The 24,997-nt window shown below is 37.7% G+C and overlaps 1 protein-coding gene across 1 annotated transcript in view; it reads left to right on the top strand.

Moving 5' to 3' along the window:
• Positions 1 to 24,721, top strand: part of stk26 (serine/threonine protein kinase 26) — a 39,832-nt gene extending 15,111 nt beyond the window's left edge. The window contains exons 2-12 of the mRNA XM_047386630.1: positions 7,900 to 7,968; positions 8,194 to 8,355; positions 9,597 to 9,653; positions 11,643 to 11,751; positions 13,432 to 13,589; positions 17,087 to 17,272; positions 19,467 to 19,609; positions 19,718 to 19,814; positions 20,059 to 20,121; positions 21,634 to 21,761; positions 22,971 to 24,721. Coding sequence (XP_047242586.1) covers positions 7,900 to 7,968; positions 8,194 to 8,355; positions 9,597 to 9,653; positions 11,643 to 11,751; positions 13,432 to 13,589; positions 17,087 to 17,272; positions 19,467 to 19,609; positions 19,718 to 19,814; positions 20,059 to 20,121; positions 21,634 to 21,761; positions 22,971 to 22,986 — 1,188 coding nt within the window. The 3' untranslated portion in view covers positions 22,987 to 24,721. The remainder of the gene's footprint in view (positions 1 to 7,899; positions 7,969 to 8,193; positions 8,356 to 9,596; positions 9,654 to 11,642; positions 11,752 to 13,431; positions 13,590 to 17,086; positions 17,273 to 19,466; positions 19,610 to 19,717; positions 19,815 to 20,058; positions 20,122 to 21,633; positions 21,762 to 22,970) is intronic.
• Positions 24,722 to 24,997: the final 276 nt, after the last annotated feature.

Below are 24,997 nucleotides of genomic sequence, written 5' to 3'. Positions count from 1 at the left end.
ACTCATGTAAGACTGAGGGAGCATGAAACCTGCTGCTGTTACGCCTCTAAACCACCAGGGGAGGCAATCATAGAACCAAGCTGCTGAGTAGGTGTGAAGTGGGGAGTCTGGGCTGCCTGAGCAGTGCTTCATTATAACCAGCGTTGCTGCTGTGACTTATTGGCTAAATTTAAGCAGATTACAAAAATAACTTAGGGCCATATTTCTGAAATAGCCCACAAAGACTAATGCAACAAGTAAGGAGAAGAGCAACTGGTTTTATAGTTACAGTAAGTCTCCTTGCAGCCTGGCTATTAAATCAAACCAGGGAACTGCATCACAATTAGCATCTGTTGTTGTTGCTGAATGTTTGTAAGTGATAGAATGCCATTAAAATTCCCAGATTGCGAGTCTAACCAGGCCTTCAGTAGAACATTAACGGATTAAAGGAAGATGGTGTGCTTTAGGGTTTCTGCAGGACTGAGCTTTACAGAAACTGTTTCTCTGCTCAAACAACAGTGTCCACACAATCAATGACTGACAACTTCCTGGTCCTGTCTAAGTATTGTTCTTATGCCACAGTGATGTTGAAATGTCAAAGCATTACCTCAGGCTTCCATTGAACAATCACCTCCTGTGACTGTGCAGTTTCCCAGTTCTCCATTTGTGCTGCTCGGTCACAGTTTACACTCTAAACACTTTTTAATTACCACAGATAAGCAGTTCTGAAGAGGAAAAGAAAAGTGAAAATTAATCAATCCTCCTGTTTGTTATGAGGAAGGTCGCTATATTTACACTGACGTCCTGTGGCATTTGGTTCTTCAATTTGCTCAATGTTGATTCATTCACAGCCAAGAAAATCGATATGAAAACAGTCAGAGATGTAGCGTGAGAAAGTATTTTTGGATAGTTTCTAATGAATTCCAGTAAACAAACCTATGTTTGAAGATTAAAATAGTAAACCGCTTTCTTCTGTAGGTTTACAACACTTCCTAAACCTCTTGGTACAATGAGGACCTCAGTGTTGGAGTCATGATTGAGTATATATCTCCAGATCTAGACCCCAACATCTGAACAAAGCCAGGCTTCTTTGCAATACTCAGGAGGTGTTTTTCTACGACCAAATCCCCACAGTCAGTCTCTTGCATATGCGCCTGTATTTGCACCAGGGGCTGTCAGATCCAGTGTTTGGGGGCCTCTGGGATAGCAAAAAGCTCTTTGGTCTTCTGTAGAATCCCTGTTGTTGCCTGTTAAAAAACCACCTTATAAATTATATCTGATCAGCTGGTTTCAGTATTTTCTTATAGCCTGAAGTACATTATAAAACAGCTGATTATGTTCATCTTGAATGTCTTGGGCATAGACACAAAAAGAAAGACAGTGTGATGCTTTTTTAAAAATAATTAGGGGGTTTTAGGAAAGCAAAGTACGGTATATTTACAGTATAACATGGGTGCAATTACTGCAACAGTTCATTGCTGTTTATTTATCTTTATTTTACTAGGGAAGTGTTTTTCTGGTTGGTAAAATGTCAGAATAATTTCAAATAAAACACAATAATCTGGGTTTGTTTACAATTTCCATATTGAATCTGCACAGCTTTTTTAATACAAGACTTTAGTGTTCAGTTATAATTTGACGGACGGACAGTCTGATAAGGACAAATAGACAGACAGTGTGATCGACGGATGGACAAACAGGTCTAACCTTTTCTGGTTGATGCATTTTCATGTGTTTTCAAGTTGTAACTAACAGACTGAACCAAAACTCTTATCATTAACTTTCAAAGCCTTCTACCAACTCTGCAAGACAAATGTCTTGGTTTCCTGTCTCTCTCGGGAATGCGAGAAAAGAATAACATTCTCAGCCCTGGTTTGAGACGAGCCAGTTCTCGACACATCATCACTTTCTCTTGTGGTGTCCGTCATCGATTGTGCGACTGGTCAGAAATTTGTTCTTCTCTAGAAATGAAAGACATTTCATAATTCTTGCAGAGTATGGGATGTGACCGGAAACGCACACGGTGCATTTACATTTTTTTCTTTAGCTTCATTCCACCAACAACTGATTCTGTGGACCAATTAGAGCAATTTTTGTTTTTTGCACAGTAGGATAAATTATGATTTTCTTTTATTTTTATTGTTTTGACAAAGATTAATTGTTTTTATCATCAGCTCGGGCTTTAATATACTGCACATGTTGTAGTTGTTTAAAAAACGTAAAAAAGTCCTAACATAACAAGTCTTGTTTTATCATATGAGCTTTGAGAGCTCGTTCGCAGTACATTTCTAACAGCACAGTGGTTGCTGAATTGTCACGAGTTGGCTTTTTGAATCATTGTTTTGGGAGTTTATTGTTCAGTTCTGGATCGCTCTGTTCTTTGTGAACTCACTGCCCCTCATCTTTATTTTGGATCTGCCTGCCCGAGCTGAAAGTATCAGCAGACAGTAACCGCTGTATTTGCTCACAGGGTGTGGCAACGTTGCGGCTGCTACACCCTGTGAGCAAATCTTTTTATAGCTCAGAGAGGAAACTTATGCAGCATCACAGGAATATCATATGCTTCTGTGATTTTGGCGTTTATTAAATACTCTTTTACCAGTTCTTCACATCTGAGGGTAAAATATGAGCATGTGTTATATTTAGTCTATGTTCTCTTTGGAGCCACGTAACTGGCTTCAAAAGGACAAATCCACATTTTACCAGACATGTTACTTTCTTCAGACTAATTATTTCAGGAAGCCCTAAAGCTGTTGCTGAGGAGACTGAGACACAATTAATTTTGTACAAAGAAATGTTAAAATGTGCCAAAATGACAAAATAAAAACATTTTGTAAGACAGTATGAATGTCTCTATTTAAATCTTGGCTGAAACAAACTTGAGACTGTGGAACTCAGCTAGACGTGCATTTTCATTTTTGCATGTGTTTTGGTTTCCTTTCTGCACACTAAAAACTGCTGGGTTTAAAATAACCTTATTTGTAACTCAGTGCTGGGTCAAATTTGGGCCGGGCTGATCCTGGGTGTATTCATCTCAACAGGGTTGGGTTATTGGTTTGACCCAGCACAGTGGGCTAGGTTAACTATCCAAGGATTGGGTTAAATTGACCAATGTTTAAAGTTAAGGCAACCCAACTCGTGAGTCACAATTTTGGAACCAGTATTTGGTTAAACTAACCCAACGTTCGACCTGATGGCTTTTACCCAGCAGCTGAGTTATAAATGTAACTCAGCAATTTTTAGAGTGTGGTAAAAACGTTTGGATGCTCAGTTTTATACACCAGAATATTTGTTTTCACATTAGGCGGTGCTTTTCATATACAGTTAATGACAAAATAAAAGGAATGCTGCAGTTTGGATGTAGTTTGTTGCATATTACAAGGAGCTGGTGGAGGATAAATGTCATTGGGCAGAATGTCTGACAACGGTTTTCAGTGGACTTAGCTGCATTTACAATAGATGTTATTACAAATTCCTTTATAAATGCTACACATGTTTAGGACAACACATGAACTACTGACTTCCCATGTGTATATAGTAGGGGATACATCCTAGATACATTATCCTGAGTTCATGAGAACAAAATAAAATTTTAGGAACATTTTTAGGTGAAAACAAGAAAACGTAACAATTTCGCAAATATACTTAATAAGAAAACACAGAAGAAAAAAAAAATCTGAAAACACAGATTGTGTTTAATAAATTCCTTAACATTTTATAAATTTCAAACTGTTTTAAAGAGTCTCTGAGTAGACAAGTGTTGTGAATTGGCACTATATAAATAAAACTGAATTGAAATGAATTGCGTGAGATTTGATCAGTCTAAATATTTCAGATTTTGAACTAGCGAACTTAAAAATAAAATGTGAAAGCTCTTTAGTGCTGAAAGGAAGATCCAAAGCAGATGCCAACTCTAGCATCGTGTGCGGCTAAGTTTTGGTATTCTCACAGTGCTCACAAATCAAAACTCCTGTTTGTCCCTGTTTTTTGTTTCTTGTCTTACCCCAAACGCTCCAAAATAGACAATTTAAAAGTGGTTTGGGCTTTAATGCTTATGTAACAGTGATGTGAGCCAGTTATGGAAGAAGCCTTTATTAGCCGACTCTGTCAATACAACAGGACAACAACTCTTACTTACTTCTTCTCATACTTGCAAATCAGAGTCTCAAATATAGATGCGCTCTGTCAAGATTAAAGCACTCACCTCCGTATGTGGGGCTTATAATTAAGAGCTGTTAATAGTAATTTCTTCAAATGAAGTCGGGTCATGAAGGGAATTCGATTGTACTTCCCAAGACAGACTTCCTTTTGATAGGAAATGCCACGGCTTTCTAATACTGCAACATCTTGTGCCATGACATCTCGTTACACTTGGAATATATAGTGATTCAAGAATTAAATCTTTGCCTTCTTTTTTATTTAAGATATTTTTTATTGCAGGGCAGACCAAATGATGGAAATCAGATACACACTCTATGCAGACGATATGATATTATATTGTAAAGAATTACAACAAGATATTTATCTGCCAAAGCTGTTCCAGGCTGTCTTTTACTTTAGCTTTTTAAACTAGCTGTTGTATAGCTAACGTGCATTTTACCCATTAATGTCGTTTCAATTTTAAATTAAAATGTTTTTTAAATGGTTAGAACGGTTTAAGACTTAATGTAGTTCAAGTCTTATTTCAATTAACTTTAATGTCAGTATGTTCTTTGGGCTTTATACTGTGATATGGGTTTTTCTTTTATGGTATGGTATTATCATTAAGATTTACCTGGAAAAATCATCCACAACTAACCGTCTTGCTCTTCGTTTGGGATATTCATTGATAGTGTACCTCTTTTAATGTAATGACATGAAAAAAAACATGCATACATTACGTTCTAGGCTTTAATTGATTAGGTTAATATAATTTCACAATTCCAGACAAAATGCTTGAGTTCAGAAAAAATGATGCTTCTATGTCAGAAAAAAAATGATTAGATCACATTACAAAGTCATAGACTAAGAACACACATAGCAGCAACGACAGATGGATAATTAACAGATACAAATTGTGGTGATATGGGAACTTATTTTGTAACAGATAAGTTCTCTGGTACCCGTTCAAGTACATTGTAACATTCTAACCAAAATGAGTAAGAAGAAAAATCTTGCAGCAGGATAATGTCTCCCATCAGGCTGTCTAAAAAGAGATTTTCTTTTTAACTCAGGAGAAAGTCAAAGTCTTAAAGCTGGTCTCTCAGAGCTTTGACCTAAATCCAGTTGAACTCTTGCTGATGCTCATGTGTATATAAACCAAGAGTTCTGCTGGCAGAAACATGGAGGAAACTTCCACCACAGCTGCAAAATGCACCAATTCCAGACGCAGATAATACCAAGCGTATCTGTAGACTAAATGAATCCTTAAACACTGTATATGTCAGCTTTAGTGAGATCATATTTGGGTTTCCAGACTTTCTTTTTTCTGCAGATGGATTTTGATCTGCAGGTGTGCTTGTGCTAGGCCAGCTACTTGAAATAAGAGACAAGAACAAAAGCACTAAAGTTGTGTATTATACTACCTAACACAATCTTTCTTTCTAAGATTGCCTTTTTTTTTTTGTTCCGATCTGTTGATTTTCTTTTGAAGTTTTGAAAAAATTAAGGCTTACACATTGTTATTGAACATTTTTATAGTGTATAAACTCTATTTAGTTCCATTACAGTTTGATTCAGTGTCTTCCTCCAGTATCCGATCAGAAAAGATCATTCAAACTAATTCCTGTTCATTTCAGTTCAAGTCAGTCCTTGAATCTACTTTAACTCTGTAAACGATAACAAACTGCTTTCCGTTTGTGGTTTGCAACTGTAGTGTATATTTTGAAGTAAACTGTTTGCAGTTTCTTATAAGTTTAATAATTTGTTTAATATTTAAGGTGTTTTCACACATGAGTCTGTTTAAAATTAATTAGGGCTGCAGCTATCAATTATTTTAGTAACTGATTAGTCAATTAATACTCTCAGTAAATTAACAAACCTCAATAAACAAGCATTTTGAGCTTAAGAAAGCAAACATTTATTGCACATTTTAAATGCATTGTAAGTGGCAAAATCATGTAACAAAAAAACGTCATTAAATTTTAATAATAAACTTTTAAATAAAGTAGCGACAATGCATTTTGTTGCATGCTGCAAGGCGCAAATGTACAAAATATCTGTAGGAACATGAACAATGTATTGAGCAGATTGTTTTTCTTCTTAAATGCAAAACATATATTGTTTTTGTACAGTTTTGGCTTAATTACTGCTCTGAGTGGGTTGTTCTTTCAGCAAAAGGCATGTTTTAGAGTCAGTATGCTCCAGTTAGCAAATATTCGATTACTAAATTATTTGGCTATTATTTCAATAATCGATTAATCATGAATAATTGTTTTGGCCCTAAAATGAACTCTGGTTCATCCTCCTGGATGCGGTTCACTTGAGTAGATATGAACACAGCAATCACACTAGGATGTGGACCAAAACAACCTTATCGGGACTGTTTGGAACAAACTCTAGACCGGTTCGTTTATGGTATGAACGTGAGCCGACCTCGATCCGACTCAGCTGCAAGACTGATCTAGACGTCTTCCCGTAGCCAGTTTTGCATTGCATTGTGGGATGCAGTAGACTACACTAACTTATAAACTATGGCGGTGCGTCTTTTTCATAATGCAAATAGCTCTATACAACATTCTTCTGGAAATTATTTTGTATACTGATCAGATAAGTAAGCATGAAATTATGTCCAGAAACACACTAAAGATATGATTAAATTCTCCATGTTTTCTACCGGCTCAGAACACAGCATCTACTTCCTGTATTTACATTTTCTCTCCTGCCCAGGACGCCTCTGACCAATACACTGAACTTTCTCGAGAGGTTTGTAGTAACAGGTTTCGGTTTGCTTGGAGTTTTATCTGTGTGAAAAGAAACCAAACCACCTGAAAAACTTCAAAGTTAACAAATTCATTAACCGATTCGTACCAACGGGCTAAAGGTGCGAAAAAGCCCAGAGAAACTCTTCAGAGCCTCATATGTTGAAGTTGTATTGCAACACATTCACAAAAAGGCCTTCAGCGTCAAGTTGTGTGTGTGTGTGTGTGTGTGTGTGTGTGTGTGTGTGTGTGTGTGCGCGTGTGTGTGTGTGTGTGTGTGTGCGCGTGTGTGTGTGTGTGTGTCCAGTTCCTGTTATCTTTAACTGTCACCCTTATTTCCTTCTGTGTTTTATGGACCTTGCTGTGTGACAGCTCTGTGTGACTGTTTGTGCTGCAGAAGCTCACATGAGGAAACAAGTAGGAAGTTATGAAAATGTGATTAAACATCTTTAGTTTGAGCAGTGTCTTGAAGCTGTAGAATTTTACATTTTGGAATTAACTTATTATTTTATAGTTGTTTAGAATACAATCCAAGAATTATTTTAAAAAGTGTGTTTATAGAATGCACTTTTAGAATCTTTAATAATCAAATATGAACTGTTTTGCAGTTTCGGGGAAGTGTAGACAGGAAAAGATGATGCTTCCCTGCTTTTGCAGCAGTGCTTTGCATGTTCTCCCTGTGCGTGCCTGGGTTCTCTCTGGGTACTCCGGCTTCCCCCACAGTCCGAAAACATACCTGTTAGGTTCATTGCTCTCACAAGATAAGATTTAAAAACAGCTTTTTGTTTTTGAAAAACTAAAAATATCACATAAAATCAACAGAAGTTAAAAGTAAGTTATAAAATATACTTAAATACACAAATAAAAACTGTTTCTCAAAAATGTTTACAACATTTGTCTATGAAAGGGATTTAACAGATGAAAGTGAGTTTGCCAGCCTGGAAAAGCTCGATCACCCTTAGTTTTTGCGGTTTGACCTGAAGAGCTTTATCATATTTGCTTGTGTTTTTGTTCCTCTCAGAGTACCCAGATTGATCCAGAAGAGCTGTTCACTAAACTGGACCGAATTGGCAAGGGATCATTTGGAGAGGTGGGTCCACTTTATCTTCCAGTGTTTTCTTTTTACATTAAATGTTTTTAATCGTTTCTTTTTTTTTTTTAACTGATCATACTTTCTATTTTCCTTTCGTCTCTAATCTTAGCTGTCCCATTTTGTCTCAACTCGTAGGACTTTTACAAAACTCATTTCCTGTTTAGGACCTCCTGCACGTTCGATTTTTGTCTCTCGTCATGTTCTCTTTGTTTTCTCCTGCAGGTGTTCAAAGGTATCGATAATCGCACCCAAACCGTTGTTGCCATCAAGACCATAGACCTGGAGGAGGCAGAAGATGAGATTGAAGACATCCAGCAGGAGATCACGGTGCTCAGTCAGTGCGACAGCCCGTACATCACGAAGTACTTCGGCTCCTACCTGAAGGTAATAAGATGAGGTCATGATTTCACTCAGCTAGGCAGATCTGAGTCAGAGCTTTAAGGAAATCTGGAGGAACTACAGCCATCGGCCGGTGATGGAAGTGTGAAAAGCTGACGGGAAGCAGAGAAGCCGAAGGGAAACGTAGGAGGAATGTGTGTTTTAACTCAGATAGTGGCTGGTGTTGGTTTCCACCATTTTACCCCAACACTGTGCAGACATTTCTTTAACTACAAATGAACGTGAACTAAATAAATGATCTTAGTAATCTAATTCAAACAGGGAAACTCAAGCACAGATTCTTTCCACACACTGACGGGTTTCAATCATTTATTTGTTTCATACTGATGATAATGACTTCCAGATGATGAAAACCCAAAGATTTGTTTCTTAGAAATTTTGAATATTACATAAAACTAATAAAATATGTGAAAAGTATGCACATGTACGGTACACTTTATACACTGAATACTTGCTCTGTGCTCTTCCTACATGAATTACTGCATCAGTGCGGCATGACATAGAGGTGATCAGCCTGTGGTTCTGCTGAGACGTAAAGGAAGCCCAGGTTGCTTTTATAGCTGCCTTCAGGGCATCTGCAATGTTGGATCTGGTGTCTCTCATCTTCCTCTTGACAGAACTCCATAGATTCTCTATGAGGTTCAGGTCAGACTAATGAACCTCTAATCCAGCAGAGTTATACCATCGTCTTTAAGCCAGATCTTGGTATTTTTGGCAGTTTTAGCAGCTGCCAGGCCAAGCTGGTAAATGAAATCACCTTGTCCATAAAGCTAGTCAACAGAGGGAAGCATGAAGATCTGTAAAATTCCCTGGTAAATGGCTACTCTGAACAGATAGATCACAGTGGACCAACACTAGGAGATGACATTACTCCATATTTCATTACTGACAGTAGAAACTTCACACTGGACCCTTGGAAACAGGATTCAGTGGATTCTTTTTACGTTACACTTTTTTCCTTCCACTTAACTTTCCAATAATCGGCCCTCTTTGAACAGCCAGCTTCTTTAGCAATAAGCCTTTATCGGTCATCCTCCTTGATAAGGGCATCAGGGACTGTCAACATTAACATGTCATTTATGAATGTTAGATATGTATTTTATTTTTTGAATTTGTATTACTGAAATACATAAACAGTTTGATAATATTCTTAGTTGTTAAGAGGGACCTGTATTTATCCAGCCTTTTCTGGAACGTCTGTAACAGAGTGCTTGTTTCTTGTTCAGGGCAGTAAACTGTGGATCATCATGGAGTATCTCGGTGGAGGTTCAGCACTGGACTTGGTGAGTCTGCAGACACATTTCAGATGGATATATAGAAGAGATTATGGCTGTCTGTAGTAACAATGTTTTATTAATCCTAAAATGTTTTTATGATTTGTTGTAACTGTTTACCTGTTTTTTCTTTCTGTTTTTTGGTTTGTTCATGATAGAACCAGAATATTCACCATATTTTGTTTCTTCAGTAACATTTTTCAAGTTAAACCTCCAAATGAAAGCAGTCCCAGTAATACTTAGACAAAACCTGAAGCAGGTTCTGAAGGCTCCTTTGTGGATTCTGGGATTATGCAGCAATGTGTGCTGAAGCTTTTCCTGAGGGAAACTACACACGTGTCCAAAATTGTTGGTACTCCTCGGTTAATGAAATAAAAATCCACAATGGTCACAGAAATAACTTGAATCTGACAAAGGTGATAATGAAGAAAAATGATATGAAAATGAACAACTGAAAGTCAGACATTGCTTTTCAAACAGGCTTCAACAGAATTATTTAAAAAAATAAACTCATGAAACAAGCCTGGACCAAAATGATGGTACCCTTAACTTAATATTTTGTTGCGCAACCTTTTGAGGCAATCACTGCAATCAAACGATTCCTATAACGGTCAATGAGACTTCTGCCCCCCTCAGCAGGTATTCTGGCCCACTCCTCATGAGCAAACAGCTCCAGTTGTCTCAGGTTTGAATGAAGCCTTTTCCAGACGGCATGTTTCAGTTCCTTCCAAAGATGCTCAATAGGATTTAGGTCAGGGCTCATAGAAGGCCACTTCAGAATAGTTCAATGTTTTCCTCTTAGCCATTCTTGGGTGTTTTTAGCTGTTTGTTTTGGGTCATTATTCTGTTGCAAGACCCATGACCTGCGACTGAGACCATCTTTCTGACACTGGGCAGCACATTTCTCTCTAGAATCCCTTGATAGTCTTGAGATTTCATTATACCTGCACAGATTCAAGACACCCTGTGCCAGATGCCGCAAAGCAGCCCCAGAACATAACAGAGCCTCCTCCATGTTTCACAGTAGGGACAGTGTTCTTCATCTTTCTGTCTGCGAACATAGAGCTGATGTGCCAAAAAGTTCAATTTTGGTCTCATCTGTCCATAGGACATTCTCCCAGAAGCTTTGTGGCTTGTCAACATGTAGTTTGGCGAATTCCAGTCTGGCTTTTTTATGATTTGTTTTCAACAATGGTCTCCTTGGTCGTCTCCCATTAAGTCCACTTTGCCTCAAACAACGTCAGATGGTGCGATCTGACACTAATGTTCCTTGAGCTTCAAGTTCAACTTTAACCTCTTTAAACGTTTTTCTGGGCTCTTTTGTTATCGTTCGTATTATCCGTCTCTTTGTTTTGTCATAAATGTTCCTCCTGCGGCCACGTCCAGGGAGGTTGGCTACAGTCCCATGGATCTTAAATTTCTGAATAATATGTGCAACTGTAGTCACAGGAACATGAAGCTGCTTGGAGATGGTCTTATAACCTTTAACATGCTTGTCTATAATTTTCTTTCTTGTCTCCTGAGACAACTCTTTCCTTCTCTTCCTCTGGTCCATGTTGAGTGTGGTACACACCATGTCACCAAACAGCACAGTAACTACCTGTAGCCCTATATATAGCCCTACTGACTGATTATAAAAACACCTGTGATGCTAATTAATGGACACACATTGATTTAACATGTCTCTTTAGTCACATTAGTTTCAGGGGTACCGGGCCTGTTTCATGAGTTTATCTTTTTTTAAATAATTCTGTTGAAGCCTGTTTGAAAAGCAATGTCTTGACTTTCATTTGTTCATTTTCATAGAATTTCTTTTCATTATCACCTTTGTCAGATTCAAGTTATTTCTGTGACCATTGTGGGTTTTTCTTTCATTAACCGAGGGGTACCAACGATTTTGTCCACGTGTGTAGGTGCTTTTGGTGAACTGATACTTGCTTGTTGCTGAGTGTGTCAGACATGTCATCACCTCTCAGGTCTGTGTTTGTGTTCATGCAGCTGAAGGCCGGTCCGTTTGATGAGGCTCAGATTGCCACCATGCTGAAGGAGATCCTGAAGGGGCTCGACTATCTTCACTCAGAGAAGAAGATCCACAGAGACATCAAAGGTGCGAATGAAGTCAAACACTGCTTCATAGGTTGGACTTTAAGGTTTAACACTTCATAGCCAAAGGTTAACCATGATCTTAGAACCATGAGTTTCTAAATTTCCACGTAGTTTAACGTGATTTCCTTGTTTTTGTATCAGAAGGGAAAATAAGTATGAAGGAGTTTGACCACTAACGGCTTTATAGATGAACACAGACCAGAGACAGGTCATGGAGGGAGGATCAGTTTACATTAGTGTAGAACAGACTACGCTGAAGGAAATAACACAGTTAGGAACGTTAAATTGTTTGTGCCAAAAGCAAATTGCACCTGCGGTAAGTGGGCGTGTTTTGGAAGATCTACAACGATCGCGTGCAAAATAAACTACAGGTGCAAAAGCAGTTTGGACCGCCCTATTTTAATGAGAATTTAGCATGTTTGAAAAGATGAAAACACCTAAAGCTGATTAAATATCAATCATAAAACCTTTAAAAGATAACTTTCATACCCTGAACCTCCTACCCTGGCCTGTGAAAGCTGTCGACTTGTATTCTGTGACAAGCAGATTGTTGGAGTTGAGGGATATGACTTGTTTGACCCAATACAAACCAAGGTAGGCCTGTAATAACACGTTTATCTAAGTCAACATACGTGTGCTTTTTATGGAGCCTGTGAAGGCACAATGAGGAAGAAAAATAAATAATCTCTCTTGTGCACAAGATAGGAGTGTGCACTTTCAGGAGCACCCGGGACAGTTTTTATAATTTTTCCTTCAATGTCCCTTTTTCTGGTCCCTGGTGAATATGTTTTGTATATTCTTGGAGGCAAACGTGCTCAGCTTTGCACACGCAATCCAGTTTGCACGTGTTTTATATGTGCAAACCTTCTAAAGATGAGCTCCTTGATATACACTACCCATCATGTGAAGGTGGTGAGCAAATGCATTCATGAACAGATACTAGCGACCAGTTTTACAGGAGAAGAAAAATAAGACTTATTTGTATAATAAAAATCTAATAAGACCGTTTTTTTATGAAAATTAACGTCCTTTCTTAAAAAAAAAAATTTTTGCCATCTCTTAAAAATCCAAAATAAATAAAAGTAGACACCAGGTCGGTTTGTTGACCATTCCTTGTAGAATGTGCTTTCCAGTGACGACTTTGCTTTTCTTGTAGTGGTGAAAACATGTGTTGTTTTTCTCTGTGTTTGAAGCAAGCTGTAGGTGACAGAGCAGTTCCTGCACTCTATTAGTAGTATGCTTAGAGATGCTTAAAAGCCTCAGCAGGAGAAGGTGCAGAGCTGTAAATTACACTTGACAAGAAAACAATAATGGGCCAAGAACTGAACCTTGTGGAACCCCTTGTTCGGACTTACATTAAGTGTAAATTAAAATAATCTACGTGAATCACCTGGGCTACAATTATTAGGTAATTTGCAAACCATCCAACAGCCTGTTTGGGATCAACATGACTCCAGGCTCTCTACCTGAGCCTGATTATTACAGAAATCATTCAAATGTTTAACTTCTTGAAGGAGAATTTTGTTGTTTTGGTCTTTTTTTTTTTTTTTTGCATCTGGATTGGTTTGATATGTGACCTCCATCCTGTTTAATCCCCGTTGACAGTAACACAGGCTGCACTGGTTTTCTGTTTGTACACTTTACTGGTAAACATAGTGGTGATGATGATGTTTCTCCTCAGCTGCCAACGTCCTGCTGTCCGAGCACGGCGAGGTAAAGCTGGCCGACTTCGGAGTGGCCGGTCAGCTGACCGACACGCAGATCAAGAGGGAAACCTTTGTGGGAACGCCCTTCTGGATGGCGCCCGAGGTCATCCAGCAGTCAGCGTACGACTCAAAGGTTAGACACCTGTTTAACTCATTTCTGACACCTTCATCATCTGTTTGGCTCTGCAGCGGGTTTGTTTTGTGTGGATTTAGTTTCACCACGTGAAATCAAGGGCTGATTGTTTCAGAAAAACTCACCTCCCATCACACCGACACCCATTTAATTGTGCTTCGATGAGGTAGTTCCTCTGAATAGGTTATGCATCATCGCACCTGTGCTTCACATTCGGTTGAAACGAAGCCAGTTTTACTAAAAATAAACTTGTGAGTTTTTCCTATTTGGTTTTTCACTTAGTTTGATTGTTGCTGTGGTAACTCCAACCATGTGAATCTGCTGCCATGTGCAGCTCTCTGAGGTTGTTTGCATTATTTCAGAAGCGATTGCAGTTTCATTTGCATGTAGTTGAAGGCACCCCCCCCCCCCACACACACACACACACACACACACACCCTCCCCATTGTCCAGCCGTCTGGCTGCATCTGATCTGATACACTGTGGTGCAGATAATGAGGTTTTCCTGTTGGTATTCCCTCGCCAGCCTTTTTGTTTGTATGTATGAAGCCAGCTGCCTCAAATGCACCTGTATTTTTACAACAATGCGTCTACACCAAGAAAAAAATACATGTATTCATAGGTGCATCAGCTGGCTTCAAGCACTCCGGTTCTGATGATCAAAAGCAAATTAAACCGAGGTCTAACAGCATTACAAAGCAGGGTGGCGTCTGCAGAGGGTGTGTGCAAACCAGGCAAATCCACTAGGGTGTGTGTGCACATTATCTGCTAGTGTGGTTTGATTTAGGTTTGTGTGTTGGAGCCTGTGTTGTGCCTAAGTTAACGTCAAAAGAGTAATGGTCTTACTTCTAAAATAATCATTGTGTAAAGTCAGAGTAACAATATCTGCAGAAACCTTTCTGGAGTTCTTTACCCAGATTCTATCATTCATAATTTCTTTATTTTTCCTTCATATTTATCTTAAAAGTAAGTATTAATTGGAGCTGAGTTGTTAGGAGAAGCGTGTTTTCTTTCCTATCTAAAGCACCAGGAGACAAACTGTAACTTGTTGAAATACCAGATAGTTTGGCAACACTATTGTGTAAAACCTGAGCTGTCAGAACAAGTTTACAAAAGGAACAAAGGCCTTTCTGCTCAAATTACGTTTTCTGAGGATGTGAACACATAAAGCTTCATTCGGTGACAGATTTGTGACTTCAGTGACACCAAAATCTCATACCCCGTGGAGCTGAAGCACAATAAAAAACAGGCCCCTATGAAATCCATGTTAATCTATTTGTTTTCTATTGTTTTTACCTGGGATCCTCTTTCGGATAGAAATGTAGAGGATAAAAAGGTATGTGAAAAACAAAAGTAAACTTAATAGGGCCCAGCAGGAGTAAATGTTAGCATTATGCTAATGTTTCATGGAGATGTTGTTTGCACATTTATTGATGTGAATCTACCTTTCCTCTACATCTAAAATGCGCTCTATTGAATTAAGATCTGGTTGCTGCAGAGGTCAGTGGAGAAATCTGAACTCACTGTAATGTTCAGGAAGATGATTTGAGCTTTTGGTCCTGGCTCATTATCCTGCTGGAAGTAGCCGCTGCACTGTGGTCATAAATGGATGAACATGCTCAGAAAAATACTCAGGCAGGCTGTGGTTTTTTTTTTAAGCAGTGATCATTTGGGGCCCAAAGTGTACTGAGAAAACCTTCCTCACACCATTACTCCACCACCAGCCTGAATCCTGGAAACAGGCGGGATGGATCCATGCTTTCACGTTGTTTGTGACAAACTCGGACCCTAATCTGGTTGTCACAGCTGCGGCTGGCATTCATTGGACCCGTCAAAGTTTCTCTAGTCGGTTACTGTCCGATTTTAGTGAGCCTGCGTGAATTGTAGCCTCGGTTTCCTGTTCTCAGCTCAACTGTTGTGGTCATCTGCTGCTGTAGCCCATTTGCTTCCAGGTTCAACATGTTCTATGTTCAGAGATGGTATTCTGCATATCTTGATTGTAAAAATGGGTTTCTAACAACTCTAACCAGTCTGCTCATTCTCCTCTGACCTCTTCAAGGTATTTCCATCCACACAACTATCACTCCAGGGATTTGTTTCAGTTTTTCAGACCATTCTCTGTAAATCAAAGAGATGTTTTTGTTGACATCCCACATTAGCTCAGACGAACCACATTCGAAGTCATTTAAATCCCCTTACTCCATGTTCTGATGCTCAGTTTGAACTTCAGCAAGTCGTCTTCTAGAGACCATTTAAAATACTTAATCCCAAAGCAGAGAAAATAATGAAGTTGGTTGTGAGAGTAGTGTTTGATCTTTTTATTTGAGTGTCATTGACTCCTATATTTTTTATTTTTCTACACACTTAAGGGGAAAATCTTGACAAAGTTTCACTAAGAGTCATAAAACATTTACGACACCAGACCAGAGATGTTTTATCTGCAAGAAACTTTCTGATGTTTTATGGAAATAAGGGTCAGTAGCTTTTTTTAAATTGTTGGTATAAAGCAGGAGAAAGGATTTAGGTTGCTTGGTTTTAGTTTAGCATTAACTTTAATGAGTCCAAACGCTCACTAATTCATACTGCAAGGATTTAAACCGTGTCGTTTCTGGGTTTTCTGGGTTTCAGCTGGTTTGAACTCTAAAGCTTTCTGGGACCCCATCACAACAACATAAAAGAAAGAAAACAGAGGCAAAGTTCAAGTTCTTCATGTCTTTCAAGGACAGGATCACATGGACGTGTGTTTGGTGTTTCCTGCCACACGCTGCCATATGGTGGGTGTGTTTGTTCGTAGCAGAGCCGACAGAGCTGGGAGTCAAACAGTAACCGAGTGTCCTGCTGTAACATGATCCTGAACAGCTCGCTGGTGTGTGTGATGATGTCTGTTTCCCACCCGGACGATGCACGGCTGTCGAAGCAAGACGAGAAGACGTGAAATCTAAGTGGTTTGCACGAGCAACCTGTTTTTTTTTGGAGTTTTTTTTCTTTTTACAGGAGCGCGTATAGCTTTACTGTAGCTTTAATGTGTATTACTGAGATTGACATATGGTTGCTGTGTGTTAATCCATCTGACAACAAGGTCTCTCTGGTTGGTTAGATCATTTTGATATGGAAATGTATGGAAATTAAGAACATGGAAAAATATATTTGCATTTCTAGTCTATCCCCTTGTCTAAATGTGTTGTCCTTCCTTCCTTCCTTTCTCCATCCCTGTAAAGTTTTTCTTCCTACCTCACTGACCTTCCATGTTCCTTACATTCTCTACTTTCCTTCTTCCTTGTCCCCTTGTGTCCTCCTGCCTTCTTTCCTTACATCCCTTTAATCCTTGTACCACCTCCATTCCTTACGTTTTTGGAGAATACCTATTTAAATAACGCCTCCTGTAGAAATATACATATTTGGTGAACTTAAGAGTTAAGATTTGTTTTGGGACTTTTAAAGGACTAGGAACCCTGTGGAGCATCCCTGTCACAAACAAAACATGCATTTCCCTGCAGGCGGACATTTGGTCGCTGGGCATCACTGCCATCGAGCTCGCCAAAGGAGAACCTCCGAACTCCGACATGCATCCGATGAGAGTGCTCTTCCACATTCCAAAATCTCCTCCTCCTATCCTGACAGGGGATTTCTCAAAGAGCTTCAAAGAGTTTACAGAGGCCTGCCTCAACAAGGACCCCAGCTTTGTAAGTCACACAGCAGACACGCGTGTAATCTGAAGAACCTTTGTCTTCTTAGGGCATGATATGGATTTACTGCTCATGTTTGGTGGTATTTTCCAGTTAATTTGACAGCCAGAGTCTTTATGGAAATGTTTTTTAGTGAAATGTTGGAGGGATTCCATCTGTACTAAAAAGTTTGAATTTTAGTTTTTTGGTTACAAAAATGAAAGGGAACATCCCCTGAAAGTCTGAATTTTTTTATAACTTTAGGCAAATCCAACATGGCTGCCACATGTACAAAACACAGTGATAGTTGCAGTAATAATGTGGTTTGTACTCCATTAAATCAGTCATACAGTCATGAACATTCTCTGTTAGTGAAAGTGTTGACATAGTGTTGAATGGCTTAAAATCTAGAGTAATTACTTCTTAGCTACTATAGCTAAATGTTCATCTCAGTTAATTAAAGCATCCTGAAAAAGCTAATTCATTTCAGTAACTCAATCCAAAAAGTGAACGCTTATAAATGTATTAAATTTCTTATTGAAATGGACCATTTGCTTTAATCTCAAAGTGAACTATGGACCAATAGTCAATTTTTTTCTTCTTATCCCTGTTGAAGCCACTTTTGTTGTTGTCTTTGGTTCCACTCTCCACACCTTGTAATTGAATAAGCTTCAAAATCCTTACAAGATTGCCTTATGTCGCATTTTGTTCCTTCCACTCAACTTTCCGTTAATGTTCTTGGATACAGCACTCTGTGTACTTTTAGCTTCTTTGCCAATCAGCTTTCATGGCTTACCATCCTTGTGGAGGCTGTCCAAGACTGGACATCTGTCAAGATCATTGTCTTCCCTGTTCTTTCTTTCTAGGTGAAGTGACTAAAGGAGCTACATTCATTAACATTTACTTTTCTTTCACATAGAAAGTACTCCTGGATCAGTGCTTCTTTGTTCTTTTTGTGTCTCTGCTCTGTTCTCTCAAACCCCCAGTCGGTCGTGGCAGATGGCCGCTCACACTGAGGAGCCTGGTTCTGGTTCTGCTGGAGGTTTCTTCCTGTTAAAAGGGAGTTTTTCCTCTCCGCTGTCGCTACATGCATGTTCAGTATGAGGGATTGCTGCAAAGTCAACGCCAGTGACTGTCCACTGTCTCTACATGCTCATCCAGGAGGAGGGAATGCTACAAGTCACTGACTGGATGCAATCTGCTGGGTTTCCTTAGATAGAAAAACTTTTTATCCAATTTGAATAAAAAGCTAACTCTGACTGCACTGTTCAATGGTTAGGATTAATAGGAATGTATGTACCTGACTGTTGTGAAGTGCCTTGAGACGACGTGTGTTGTGAATTGGCGCTATATAAATAAAACTGAATTGAATTGAATTGAATTGATTGTGTAGGCCATAACATCACATTTCTGAATTAAAAATCATTATTTTATTTTATTTTTTTAAGAAAAAAAGTTAAATAAACCCTTGAAATATGTCAGTCTGCGTGTAAATTATGAGTTTTCAAATTAAATTACTCATAAAATTAAGCACAATGATGATCACATCCTTCAGAGGTGCCTGGAAAACGGTAAAGTTTTCTATCCAAGTCATGTTTGCCCAAAGTTGGAGTTATATTCATAATGAGGGATGTTCCAATCTAGGTTTTTATATTTGAGTCATTTAAGATCAGACATTTGGTGAAGCAGAGTCCCAATCAAATACATTAAGCTTAACAAAATCAGTCATAAGTGTGTTCGAAAAGTCAAGCAAGTTAAAAAACATGATGCTCTTTATTATTGGATAATATGTATTTATTAAAAGATATAGAACAGATGTGTGAATAAATGATTAACTAAATGAACAGCTAAGGTACAGGTTAACAGCTTCTTTGCATTAACTGATATGATTTCATCACTCGCCCTTCTATCATTTTATGAAGAACCATTTTGTTGAGGTGTGATAAGGTTTGGTGGCTTCTGTTTACTGAATTTTTCGGGCAGCTTCCTTGTTTTTTGTTGTTTTAGTTGGGTTTTTGCTGCCATCTAGTGGGTTAAAACCTAGATTCTCTCTCTTTCATAATCATCTGAAAGAACTGAATTGGTAACTAGAAATAGAATGTAAAATCTGTTTTTGTTTATCTTTTTTCCTCTCTCAGTTTAAGCAAAGCTTTTTTCGAAGAGTTTAATGATCATTGTGTGTATATTAATTCTCTCTTGTTTGTCCACGCAGCGTCCCACAGCCAAGGAGCTTCTTAAACACAAGTTCATTGTCAAACACTGCAAGAAAACGTCCTACCTCAGCGAACTGATTGACAGGTACAGGCGAAGGAGGGAGGCGGGACACAGCGACAGCAGCTCCGACGACTCAGACAGGTGATTCATAGGCTTCAGCTGGAGGCAGCAACCTTATTGAAAGTTGGCTGGTTACTAAAACTGTGAGCTGGAATAACTGAGTAATAGTTTGTTTGTTTTCATGTGAAGTGAATCGAGTAATAAAGAGAACAATGAGTCTCCTGAGTGGTCTTTCACCACGGTCCGTAAGAAGAAGCCAGAAGGCAGGAAGGTTCTCAATGGAACGGTTAGTGTACTTCACTTTATTGAATTTATTTTTAAATGCACATCCGGATCTTAAATAAAAGACAGATGCATTAAGGTTTATAGGAAAAGGGTCTTCAGACATTTGCTTAAGTTTTATATTAATCTGAACAGTAAAGTACAGTCCAGCCTCAGGTGTAAATGGAGCAGAAAAGAGTTATCAATGAGGTCAGTAGAGCTGCATATGAATAAACGGTTCTGTAGTTCTCATGTTTTCATCTCTGCAGAGCCAGGACCAGCTGAGTAAATCTTCTAGTTTGTCCACACTCATCTCTCCAATCTTCTCTGAGGTTTGTATAAACCCTGTTGGTCATTCACACCTGCATTCCACAGTCAATTTTAGTCATCTTTATGTATTCCTTTATATACTGTTAATATCTAGTCAACTGTAAGGAAATAAGCTTGCATGACTTTAATAAATTATATCAACCAGTATGAGGCCACTTTGTTAACTTGATTTGATCTGGGGTTCCAAGCTATCGTATTTCATAAGAGCCATCGGGCGCAAGCGTATGATCAGAGATCACTACCAGAAATATTGGGGGGAAAAAATTGTAAAACAACATTTTCAGAATATAATCAATTAAATTAAATTAGCTGTGAGATTTCATAACAACTTATCGCCACAATTCACTATTTTAACTATAAAGAAAAATCTCAAATTTTGGAAGCAGTAAAATATGACAGTCAGCAGTTGTAGCCTGTTGGATGTTTTTTAGGAGCACTTGGGCCTTGAGATTTTGCATTTTTGGTTACATTTGATTATCGTTCCCTGAATAAGAGTTCAGTCAATGTCAAAATAACCCATAAAACTGTAGCAGCTGTCACCGGGGGGCAAAATACATCATTTTAAATGTATTATGTTGGAGCGCTCGTATTTCACAGGAACAAAGAATTTTGCATATAAAGTTGCTGTCAGAAAATATCAAGGGAAAAAACTGCAATAAAATAGAACAAATTAAAAAATGTATGAAACAAGTTTATCTCTTGTTTGTGCACACAATCTTGGTTAATAAAGCTGATTATGATTCTGAGGAAGAATGAATTAGCCACTTGCCAACTAGTTTGCTTATATTGCCTTTCAAGCTAACTAAGAAATTAATGGAGGCAAAATTAACGAAGGTCAAATGTGAAACACTTTTATGGTCTGATTTTCTGTAAAGTTCTCATTTAAAAACCTATTAGGGTTGAGATTTCTAATTCTTTTTGGTGAGCTAACTGAAGCTAGCAGAGCTAGGCACTTACTAACCACTTTGCTAATGTAGCATCTTGAGCTAACTAGCAAATTATTCAATCTAGACAAAGTAAAAAAAACTTATTCTGTGTTCAAGTTTTTCCAGTAAAAGTCATTTATCAAAGTTGAGATTTATAGTAACATTTGGGAGCTAACTAAAACTAGCCAAGATGGGCAACTAACCAAGTAGGGCAACTAGCCATTTGTTAGCCAGTTTGCAAGCTTGCTAATGTAGCTTCCCAACCTAACTAATACATTACTAAATGTAGACAAAGTTAAAAGGCCTGAAATATAAAAATACCTGTATTGCTCTATTTGGGTCAACTGAACCCCTTTGTTCTAAATAGAAACTGTCCCAAAAGAGATAAGTTAATTTAATTAAATCAAAGAAAAATACACTTAAAGGGATATATTTCTAAAAACAAAGCGTATTGGGCAATGTAGAAACTACACTTACTCCTACTGACTATTATCTTAACCCTTTATGAAGAAAGATTTGCCCATGTATGTGCTGTAGCCTTGCTGACCAGCTGTAGTTGACGGTAAATGTTACTTTTCTCATCTGCAGTTGAAGCTACAGCACAAGGAGCACTCTGAGCAGCGACAGGCTATTGAAGAGCTGGAGAGAAACATTCAGGTGGCTGAAAAAGTGTGTCCAGGCATCACAGACAGGATGGTCACGCACATCGTTGCAAGGTACCAAAAATACCTTCATCATTATTAGATGTATTTCCTTTTTTAATCTCTGTTTTGCTCATTTGTCTACATTATCTGTCTCTTTTGAGCCCCATCTCAAAGAGGCTCTACCAAACTGGCACTTTTTTTTAATGCAGTCAAGGAACAAAAACACATGCTATCTTGGCATTAAATCGTTGAGCAAGAGTAAAAGTCCTTGTCATGGGCCAAGTTCTGGTCTATAGAGACCAATAAACTGTTATAGGCATCAAGCTTAAAACCACTGTGTTATTTCTGCTTTTAATCGGCATAATTTAAGACAAAATAATATAAATACTGAGCTTTAATAATAATAAAAAGTCAGGTTAGCACTGGAATAACATCAGTTCAATGTCTTTTTGTTTTAATATTGCTCTTCATATGGTGACTGTAGGGTCACTGTACTGTGTAGAGCTACATTTCCAGTCACTGTTCTCAACTGAATTTATAAACAGTGTTTGCAACTGCATTTACATACACTGACAGGTGTTTTAATATAACCAGCTGTTGTTTAGAAATTCTGTTTGGAAAAAATGTGTCCAGCTTCCATTTGCACCACGTTTTAATATTGAACAGGGAAGAAATGCCAAACATTGTAAAGAGATTTCACAAACAGAGACTGTTGTTTAAAGTGTCTGTAAAATCTATATTTAGGCCATTTTTGCAGGAATAACACAAGAAATCCTGTGGTTTTTGTAGTTAACCTTTTGAAGGGATTGTATACCTCTACAGAAACTCAAAATACAACTGAGAAAAGGTAAACGTCTCAACTGTTACTTTATAGAACCCGTTAAGAAGTGGCTTTAGCACTAAATCAGATTTCAGTTCAGACCCGCTTCGGTTACCAAGTTGTATAAGTCTCATTGGCCTGGTGAAAAGTGCTGGATTTATAAGTCAATTGATTATGATTTGTTTTTGTTGTAGATAACCCACATCTAGACAGCAAGTACGCAAAGATGGTGATGCCACTACTTAGGAGAAACAAACTGACTCTCTTTAGTGGTAGAAAAAAAAACATTTTACAAACAAGAAAGCCTTTTAATCCACTGAGCGAAAACGAAAACCAAAAAATGCACATCATCTCTTTACGTTTTTAGTGTTTAATCTCTTTTTCTTTGTTCTGTCCCATCCTTACTATTTAATGGCTGGTACATTTTTATAATTTGTGTACCACAAATCATTCTGTTGCAGATATACAACAAACTGATCAACAGATGGACGGTTGGACGGATTAACAAAAGGAAGTTACTAAGAGACTGTCTCCCTTTACGGTGACGCTGCTGGATGATAAAAATGGAGGAGATTTGCGGTGCGATGTCTCCTCCCTGTACACACACGTCTCACACACTAATAATGTAATATATACACTGTTTTATATATTTACTGCTCCTGGTTGAGGACATTTTCCCCCCTTCCAGTTTAATTTGAAATAAAGATGTTTTTGTTTAGTTTTTTTTATATTAATGTGCAGATCATTGAGAAAAAAAAAACATCACGTGCCTTACAATTGTTATCTATAAAATTTCTAGTGTAAACTTTCACTTTTTTTCATTGATTTCAGTTTCAACAAAACTCCTAAAAATACAATACAGAAGTAAGTTCTTGTCCATCAGCAGTAATAGCCTCTGTTTTTATTTGTATGACTTGCTTTAAGTTTGTATATGTCTGTATGTTTGTTTAGTAGCAGTTGAGATGGATTTTATGCCAATAAAACATTTGTTTTGAGTTCTCAGTAATGCTGTTTAATTACAGTTTCCTAAACTAAAGTTCAGCCAACGTCAGAATAACCAATTGTTATTAACCGCATTTTTCACAATCAAGATCAAAATGTTACGGTTTAAATTAGCCTTTGTCATTGGAGCTGTCCTAAACATTCAATGACAAAAACCTGTAACATAATTGTATGAATTTTGATATCTGTGAATTTAATGCCCACCTTTTCCCAAGAAGAGTCTATTTTAAAAACTTATCAGGTTTATAAAATCCAATAATTTTTGGGAAGTAACAGAAACCAGCTGAGCTAGGCAGCTAGCAGCATGCTAGCTAGCTAATATGCCTCTCAAGCTAAACATTAAATCCGCTAATGTAGACAAAGTAAAAAGGATTGGTATTTGATTCCAAAACAATATTATTTCATTATACTTGGCCAGTTGGATCCTATCGTTTACAATAGAACTGTCCAAAAAAGGAAGAAAAAGAACTTAAAGAAAAATACATAAAAGAAACAAAGCTAGTTCTGCAACAGATTTTTGAGACAAATTTATGTCCAGGGTTTTCCACGGGCAGTCATACTGGAAAAGAAATCAGGGTTACAAAGTAACTAGTTGTTTTTGGGAGCCAAAGGAAACTAGCCAAGCTAGGCAGCTAGTGGCTTGCTAAACAGTTTGCTAGGTAGCTAAATTTACCTCTTAAGTTAACTAGCAAATGTATTACTGTAAATGAAATAAAAGTGTCTAGGTACAAATCAATTTTTTTGTTATTATTGTTTTGCTTTTCGTGTGTTTGCTTTGGGTTGTGAAATAATTATTTTACTGTCAAACTTTCTTTGTTTTTCGTTAATCAGGAAGTTGTCCAGAAAGGCATGTTTTCCATAGTCATGGATAGTCAGACTTTCAGTATGGACAGTTTGGATAGAAATGTTGCTAGAAAATTATATTTTTAAGAAACAGTTCATGTTAGATGTTTTAATTTTTATTTTACTTAAGAGAGTGATGGGAGCTGTAATTAAACACATTACTGAAGGTTTGTCCCAAAGACACTATAAAACTTGGTCTCTGTAAATTTATATATATATATATATATATATATATATCAGAAGGGATTTAACAACGCTGGTTAAAGGGGGAATTGTAAAATTGCAGATGTAAGATTTTACAGTAACATAGTTTTTTTTGTAGCAGGACTTTAGCGTTTTAAATAAATATTTAAGTTTGATTGAAAAACATCTGTGTTTTACCTCTTTTTGGATGCCACAGCCTTACACTGCCTTAACAGTAGATGGGTTTTTACTTTATTTTTTCTGTTATAAATTAATCATAATTATGTTTATATGGCCAATAAATATGATAATGTTTGACAGAATTGTGGTTTAGTGTAATTCTAATTTATTTATTTTTAGAGCTGTTAACCATCTGTTTTTGGGACACAGAAATGATGTTAAAAAAATAACACTAATGTATGTAGATTCAATGTCATTTAGGAAATGACACACAGAAATG

The sequence above is a fragment of the Girardinichthys multiradiatus genome, chromosome 14, assembly GCF_021462225.1.
Source record: "Girardinichthys multiradiatus isolate DD_20200921_A chromosome 14, DD_fGirMul_XY1, whole genome shotgun sequence".
In the NCBI taxonomy this organism is placed as follows: domain Eukaryota; kingdom Metazoa; phylum Chordata; class Actinopteri; order Cyprinodontiformes; family Goodeidae; genus Girardinichthys; species Girardinichthys multiradiatus.
This window is presented reverse-complemented; position numbering and strand designations above follow the sequence as displayed.